The sequence below is a fragment of the Oryza glaberrima genome, chromosome 4 (genome assembly GCF_000147395.1).
Source record: "Oryza glaberrima chromosome 4, OglaRS2, whole genome shotgun sequence".
NCBI lineage: Eukaryota > Viridiplantae > Streptophyta > Magnoliopsida > Poales > Poaceae > Oryza > Oryza glaberrima.
Genome location: NC_068329.1, coordinates 1,835,250 through 1,843,436, shown reverse-complemented (window position 1 = coordinate 1,843,436; position 8,187 = coordinate 1,835,250). Strand labels below are relative to the sequence as shown.

The following is an 8,187-nucleotide window of genomic DNA, read 5'->3' as shown; positions in this document are numbered from 1 at the left end:
ACGAGGATACATCCCACCAAACTACTAGCCATGTACTGCTGCCGAGAATACATCCCACCAAAACAACAGCAGAAACTACTAGCCATGTTCTACTACCGTGCTAAACCCCAACTAAAAATACACCACAAGCACTCTTTTCATGTTCTGCTCCCGATGCAGAGCATGATGAAAAACGTTTTTGGCTCCCACGAAGATTCATCCGACACTACCTCCAGCAGAAACAATTAGCTATGTTCTGCTCCAATACGATGCTTCCAAGGACTACAACTACACCACAAACTCTGAGGCACAACAGAAAATAGAAAAAAAAAATACAAAACTAGTGTCCGCAAATTTCCTACAATGTTTGCCAAATGTAAATATTCAAAATATACTACATGTTCTGCTGACAAAATTTAATAATAATAAAAGTTCCATTTTATGCTAAACGAAATGCTGACACCAACCCTACAGAACATTGAACAGAATAATTACACTCACTTCTTCCTCTCATAACTAGATTTCTGACCACATGTACTCTTATAGTGGCCATGACCACCACATTGCTTGCAGTACCTAATCTGCTTCGTTGACTCTTTTTTTCCTTTGGCGTGATTCTTCGACTCGTCCTTGGAGGTACTCTCACTAGCCTTCTTCTTCTTTGCTTTGCTAGATGTCTCTCCCTTCGACATCAGTCTGGTACTCCTCGGTCGTCCACGACTTCTTCTAACCTCAGGAGGGAGTATGTCTTCTTCGTTGACATTAGTCATGTCCACATCAACTGAATCCTCACCAGCAGAAACATCCTGTCCAATGCCGTCCTCATCGGATACACAAAAGTCATCAGGCATTCCATGCTCCGAGTCAGAACTGTCTACACTATCATCCAATTGCACACCAGTAGGTTTCTTCCCAATTGTTCTATCTCCGCAATGAATTTCCTTGTTGTTTACAACTTGCGAAGTACACATGACCTCAAGTTCTCCAATCAGCTTTGTCAACACTTCCACTGTCTTCTCATATGTTTCTGAACTAGTACCACCAAGTCTAACCATATCAAGTGCAGACTTGTGCAGGAGGGTGTTCCGATAAGTTCTCGATGATGCCGCCTCCTTATCCTTCAAGTACGACTCCTCCAAGTGCTTTGGGATTGAATCTCTAGCATCTTTTGTCCACCTCTTCAGGATATACTTCTTCGGTATTTCTGTGAAACCATACTGTACCATAACCTGCAAAAACACTATGCATTAACACACAAAAACACAACAGCGTTATGAGAACTGCTTAATATTCAAACTTACTCTGATAATATGGGAGCATATAATTCCCAAGTATTCAAAAAGCTTGCATCCACATGACAGATCTTGTTCAGTCAGGTCAACCTGAACCTTAAATTCTTTGCTGCCCCAACTTTGCAAGGTGTCGTCACCTATATGGACTAGCTGCAGAACATGCTGATCCGAAGTTTGATAAACCATAAATGAAAAGCTTAGCTTGAACTGTTCCTTGAACCTAGAAAATGCACCCCTAGTGTACACCCGAGAAGCATGTTTCTCAATGGGCAAGCTAGTTAATGTGGAAACCTTCTCCTAAAGTTCCAGAGAAATGACAAGCATATTATAACATGTTCAGCAGAAAGTACCATACACCGATATATCATACGGAAATCATTAAAAAAACATACATTGTATGTATCATGCTCCTCACCGTCTTCCGCTTCAATCCTATCATTGTAGAAATTCTCATACTTCTTTGCAAATCCATGTAGCGAAGAGGATGGTTTTACATACTTCTTCAGAACATGATTCATGCTCTCACTTCTTTGTGTGGTTGACATCCTAGCAAAAAAGAATTCCCTGAAGTAAGCTGGAGCCCATTTTTTCTTCATGTCCCACATCCTGCGCAAATACACGCTAGACTCGAGATTGTACTGCTCCATTCAATCTGACCATGCCTTCTCAAACTCTGCCTCTGTTTGGGGTTCATTTAACACCCGGTGGAACTCCTGTTTGAAACTGCTTCTTTTACTGTAAATGTTCCCCAAGTTCTCCTTAGCACTCTTCAGAATATGCCATTTGCAAACTCTATGAGTAGTTTCAGGCCAAACCGCTTTGATCGCCACCTCCATTTGATGACAGTTATCTAAAAAATAAGTTCACAACCATTCGAGATTAAAAACAGAAGACATATCATTAAACACACCACTGATCCATCCAAAAAATCATATACCTGTTAAAATTGTTGCAGGCCTCTTCCCATGCATTGCATTAGTAAATGTTTGGAAAAGCCACTTGAATGCTTTGATTGTTTCCTCCCTCAACAAAGGGCAACCAAAAATTGCTGTTTGAAAATGGTTATTTACACCGACAAAAATCCCAAATGGCATGTTGTACCTATTAGTCTGATATGTAGTATCAAAAGTGATTGCATCCCCAAAATGGTCAAAACTTAATCTGGACAGTGAATGACACCAAAATATATTTTTAATCCTTGAAGCACCATCAATCTGTATGGTGTAAAAGAAATTCTTACTACGGCATTGCATTTCCCTAAAAAAATTCAGTGTCTTCTGCACATCATTGCTACACTCATCCCTTCTGATGGCATACGCCATTCTTGTCACAGCCCTCCTTGTAAAGGGGGTTAAGGACGGCCCGCCGTGCATACCTAAAAGTAATCCATACATAGCTGTAGGTGTCATCCCATTATCTACCATTTCCTTTATGTTCCTCTTTGTCCCTTCATCAATGAAATTATGAGACCTGAAGTGCTTAGTATGCTGCAGGTCCCGTTTCATTTCATGGTTATGCTCACTAATGAATGCAGAAACTCTCCACTTTTGACTTTCAGAAGAACGATTTAACCTGACCATAGCCTTGCAGCCTATCCTGGTCGGCGGACCAGTGACGGAATTATCTCTACCCTGCATAAATTACAGGAACACCTTACTACGTAAAACCTATCAAATGATGATCCTACGCATCACACTGTAGAAACTTGCCAATCCTACGAGAATACGAAACCATGGTTTTCAAAAAAAAAAAGAACACACTAAAGATTTTTACCTCACGAATGCAGCAGAACTCTTGCATGGACTTCACGCCTCCATCTTTGTATCTGTTCTTGGATCTCCTTATACCAAAACCAGTGAACCTAGCGTACAGATTGTAGAACGCATAGCCATTAGAGTCCTCATTGAAGGTCTGCCCAATTTTCGGCAACAGAATGGCTGGGTCAGAGAGTGAAATAGGCAGCAGATCACTATCTTCCTCCCCCTCAACCACGATCCTAGGATCAAAAAATGAGAAATCAGGAAACAATGCAGAAAGGGGAATTGTACACTATAATCACACTGACATAAAAAATACCTTTCCAACGGAACTACGTCCATGGGTTGTCCACTATGATCCTCGCCACCTTTCTCCGGCCAGCCTTCTTCCTCCATACCTATCTCCGTGAATATTGTTTCTGTCTAGCACGGACTCTGGTAGCTACCCCTTTTGGCAAACAGAATTTGCTCTAGGGTGTCCTTTTTTTCAGCTGGTTGGATATATACTGAAAAATAATTACGGTTTATTTTCCACTAGCTGCTCAACAACCTCCCCGAAAATCAAGGCTCCTACGTGCGAAGCATGTTATTGGACTCTGGAAAGTCAGCCACTAGCAACATTAACGAATTCTGATGAAACCATATCGCCACAAAAATAGCATCTATAACAAATATTCCGAATACGCAACGCTACACTCACATAAACCAATTCGAAATCTCTGCTCCATTCTTGTACAATATTCTGCTCGAAGAACTTCATCTTGGTGAAGGATTGCATTCACGATGACAACAGGGAGTTTGCAGTACACACAACTTAAATAGATAAATGAAAGGATAACATCTCAATTTTATTTCACTTCCCAAATAGCAGAAGATACAGATTTCTCAACTCAGATACTACTCGCTTTTTTCTCATAGAAAATACCATACAAAACTAGAGACAGTTCGTAGTCGTACGACTAATCTACGGCCGTGCAGAAACCAAGCCCTTATTACAATTTTCCTGATCATCACACTATTGGCTACATATTTTCCTTGGACACATGTTCGCAACCATTACTGTTGCCCCGGGTTGTTTCGTTGCTTCTGAAATTCACGTCGTAAGCCGCGCGAATATCACGGAGTGAGCACCAAGCACATCTCTTCCTAGGATTTCTCATGGAAAGAGGATGACATCCATCCAAATGAATGACATATTTCTGGAGGGAGTGGTTCATCACTTCACTCCGGGCAGCAGTATCCATGCAACGCACAAAACCATTCCTGATGACCAAATAACGCAATAACCAGTCAGAGCCAAACAAACAAACAAGAGAAAAATTTTCAACAGAACATAACCTAAAACTAAACTTCTATGTGTACCTATCTGCGGCAGGCTTCTGCTGCTTGTCACCATTAGCTGTAATGGTTCCATTTTCTTCCTTCGCCAGATTGTGCTGCTTGCTACTACTCACTGGCGACGACGCGCCTACGGCCGCCGCCGACTTCTGCTGCTCGACATCACGCGCCGACGAGCCTCCGCCTACTTGCGCTGCGGAAGGCGACGCAACAGACCTCGCCGACGACATTCTGCCCTTTCCACCGGAGGGGTTCTGCTCCACCAAAAACCTGCAGAACAAAATCTTCTTCCTCACAAATCCGAAAGATAATTCTGCTCCTCATTTTCTGTCCTACATCACCGTCAACTTAAATAGAGTATCAACAACAACCTCCACACTAACTACTCTCCTGGTCGCATGGCCATGCATGCGTGCGGGTCAACAAACCATGCATGCAGAACATTCAAAATGACTCGCCATGCAGAACACAACGCGGTGATACGAATTTTCAAAAAAAAAAGAATATTCAAGTTTCTGCATCGGTGGATCAGTGGATCTTTTCTCACCAACCGTTAGTGAGTTGAAGCCCGAAACCCTGATATGAGTTGGGCAGGTGTCCGATGGTTACAATAGGAGAAGCTACTACTGGGAGTAGTATATAGACTTCCTATGTATATGTATATATATATATATATATATATATATGTATATATATATATATATGTGTATATATATATGTATGTATGTATATATATATATGTATGTATGTATATATATATATATGTATATATGTATATGTATATATGTATATGTATATGTATATATGTATATATATATATGTACATGTATATGTACATATGTATATGTATATGTATATATGTATATATGTATATATGTATATATATATATATGTGTATATGTATGTCGGAGAATGAACTCCTCCACCAGGGAACCGTGAGGCCCCCCTTTGTGTGTTCGGCCGGGGGCAGCGGGTGAGATTCGAGGGCTTGGTGAGCGGAGCTGTGTGATCTTGAGGGGGTTAGCCCGCCCCCCCCCCCCCAAAGACGATGAGACAAAAGAGGTTTATACAGGTTCGGGCCGCTGAGAAGCGTAATACCCTACTCCTGTGCATGATTGATTGAATGTAGAACACAAGTGCTTGGGGTTGCGAGACCCAAGCGCCAGTTCGCCCCGAAGTCCCCCCTCCACCACTAGGCTTGGACATCCTTTTATACCTCAAGGGGTTACCACATGGGCCCAACAAACTAACCTAGCTCCGGTGGAGAAGTATTATAATCTTTGCATTAAATGCATGTCTTGTCTCTTGACTTGGGAAGCCAAGCACACGTCGTCTTGATAATGGGGCCTGTCAAATCTTTCCGCCTGACACGGGGGGTGCCCCTGTCAGTCACCATTTAGTGGGTGAAGACTTCTGGGCTCCTATTACACCGGGAAACGGGAGCCTTGCTTTTACTAGAGCGGGAGGACTGACTCCGGCTGGGATAAGAGGATGAGAACCTCTCACCATCACTATTTGATGGGAGATGTCAGGCTGCACGCCGCCTGACACACGAGCAGCGCACAGGCGCACTAGCCAGTCCCATTGGTCATTCGACCGGTCACAGACCGGTTGAGTGCACTGCACGCCGCATTAAATGCGGCGTGGCGCGACCACTCGGGATGCCATAAATGCGGGTAGGTGGGCACTTGGAGGCGGACACGTAACCCACCGTACGTGGTGACCTAGAGAGGGGGTCGGGGGAGCCCGACCCCTAGTCACGGGAGGGGGCGGCCGTCGCCCGACCTCGGGCCCGATTCCCCCTCGGGGGGGAGCCACGTGGCGCCTAGGGCAGCCTTCTCCCTCTAGTCTCGGCCAGGGAGTGGCCGCCGCCCTACCTCGGGCCCGACCCCCCTCGGGGGAGAGCCACGTGGCATTAGAGGGCAGCCTCCTACATCCAGTCTCTGGGAAGGAGTGGCCGCCGTCCTACCTCGGGCCTGACTCCCCTCGGGGGAGGGCCACGTGGCATTGGGGGGCATCCTCCACCGACTAGTCTTTGGGGAAGGAGGGGCCGCCACCCCACCTCGGGCCTAACTCCCCTCGGGGGAGGGCCACGTGGCATCGGGGGGTAGCCTCCTCCCTCTAAACCTGATACCCCCGGGCCCATATCACCGACAGTAGCCCCCGGCGTTAGCCTTGACCAAAACCTTCCCCAGGTGGTCAGGGTGACGCCACTTTCCTAGTCTGATGCTATGTGGGCCCGATCTCTTATTCTTTCTTTGCTGGCACTAGGACCCATGCGCCTTTTTCGCCCCAACCTGAGGGTGACTCGCTAGCCCGTACCTTAGGCTGTGAAATTATTTTCTATATATATTCAGCAAACGTTGTTAGATTCTCTCGGGCACGTGACCTTACGCCGCGTACCTCGCTTGCCCCTGCCATTTGTTAACCTTTGTTCATGTTCTACTTCATCTATTCAAACGATTATTTTTGAGAGTGTGAGGACTGAACTTTCCATAGCCAGCAATCTTCACCCGTGATCAAGCTAAGCTGGGCGCCATAGCCAGCCGGCGGGGCCAAAGCCAGCCGCTATGGAAGAGCTAGCACAGGGGGGCCCGGGTGTCGATGGTACCCAGAGCTCGACGCAGGGCTAGGATAGAGCTAGGAATCGTAGCCCCCGCACTTTAAGCAAAGAATCATTTGAATGGATGAAGCGAATACAAACTTTTTGTTACCAAGGGAGGCAAGCCGGCGCGCGACACATAGGTACCGCGGGACCACGAGGAAGAGATAGGCAAGAGATAAATATAAGCAATAATAATTTTATGCAAACGATTATCTTCGCGGGAGTGAGAGGACTGAACTTTCTATAGCCAGCAATCTTCGCCTGCGATCAAGCGAAGCTGAGCGTCGTAACCAGCCGATGGGGCCAAAGCCAGCCGCTACGGAAGAGCTAGCACAAGGGGCCCCGGGCGTCGACGGTACCCAGAGCTCGACGCAGGGCTAGGATAGAGCTAGGTGTAACACCCCAGGTAACCACGTACCTAGAATGCCACACCAAAATACACTCAAAAATTAAGTCCTAAAATTATTAGAAATTTCGGCAGAGTCTCCCCTAAAAATACGGACATCACGACAGGCAGTTATAAGAAAGGTCAATACCGATATAAACCACACAATCCAAACCATCCTAGCTCCACAAATTCCACGTGAAAAATAAGGATCAGAACCTTAAATGACCTTTACAAGTTCTATGCAAAACTTATGCTGAGCAAAAATTATAGTCTAAAACTAATTTCAATTGTGTGCAATAATAATGTGTAGTCCAAGGGTGCTACTCCCGCCCCATGCCGATCGATGTCATTAGGTACCTAAAAACCAAATTAAACACAAGAGTGAGTAAAGAATACTCAGCAAGTACAGTCTTGAACTAGTAAAACATACGCATGATTTATGCATTAAGAAACCAACATGAAGGGTTGGATTTACTTTATTTTTAAACCAAAGAAGTCAAAAGATAGTAGTTCCCTCCCGGGCAGGTGTGAATATCCTCTTAGCATTACCAGTAAGCCGAGCAAGCGTGATCAGTGCTTCTCAAGGATCATGAATAAAGATCCAAATTGCACTCCCATGGCTACGCATGGTTCTTGAATAATGTAAACAGAACATCCGGAATAATGAAACATGAATAACGTCATGAATTTGAATATGGGTCGAAACACGAATAAGTAACATAACGTCATAGCCATACAATCAGTAATAACAAGCAATTGAATAATAATTATGCAAGTAAAGCCAAACAAAACAACTCAGTTTTGTCCATCACATAAGTCCGTCTTGTA

General features: G+C 44.7%; 1 protein-coding gene across 1 annotated transcript; it reads right to left on the bottom strand.

Annotated features, from left to right (window-relative positions):
* Positions 1-476: 476 nt before the first annotated feature.
* LOC127770156 (protein FAR1-RELATED SEQUENCE 5-like) lies at positions 477-4,596 on the bottom strand. The gene is made up of 8 exons (XM_052295824.1): positions 4,391-4,596; positions 3,045-3,267; positions 2,647-2,902; positions 2,209-2,319; positions 1,929-2,121; positions 1,664-1,817; positions 1,281-1,568; positions 477-1,208 (listed from the first exon to the last, which is right to left on the bottom strand). The coding sequence occupies exons 1-8, from the start codon at positions 4,594-4,596 to the stop codon at positions 477-479; spliced, it is 2,163 nt and encodes a 720-aa protein (XP_052151784.1).
* Between the last annotated feature and the right edge of the window lie 3,591 nt (positions 4,597-8,187).

Coding starts and splice junctions, on each gene's coding strand:
- LOC127770156 (XM_052295824.1), bottom strand. CDS start 4,596: ATGTCGTCGGCGAGGTCTGTTGCGTCGCCTTCCGCAGCGCAAGTAGGC. Junction 3,268..4,390: donor CAGAAGCCTGCCGCAGATAG/GTACACATAGAA, acceptor TTTTGATCCTAG/GATCGTGGTTGAGGGGGAGG. Junction 2,903..3,044: donor AGTTCTGCTGCATTCGTGAG/GTAAAAATCTTT, acceptor TAATTTATGCAG/GGTAGAGATAATTCCGTCAC.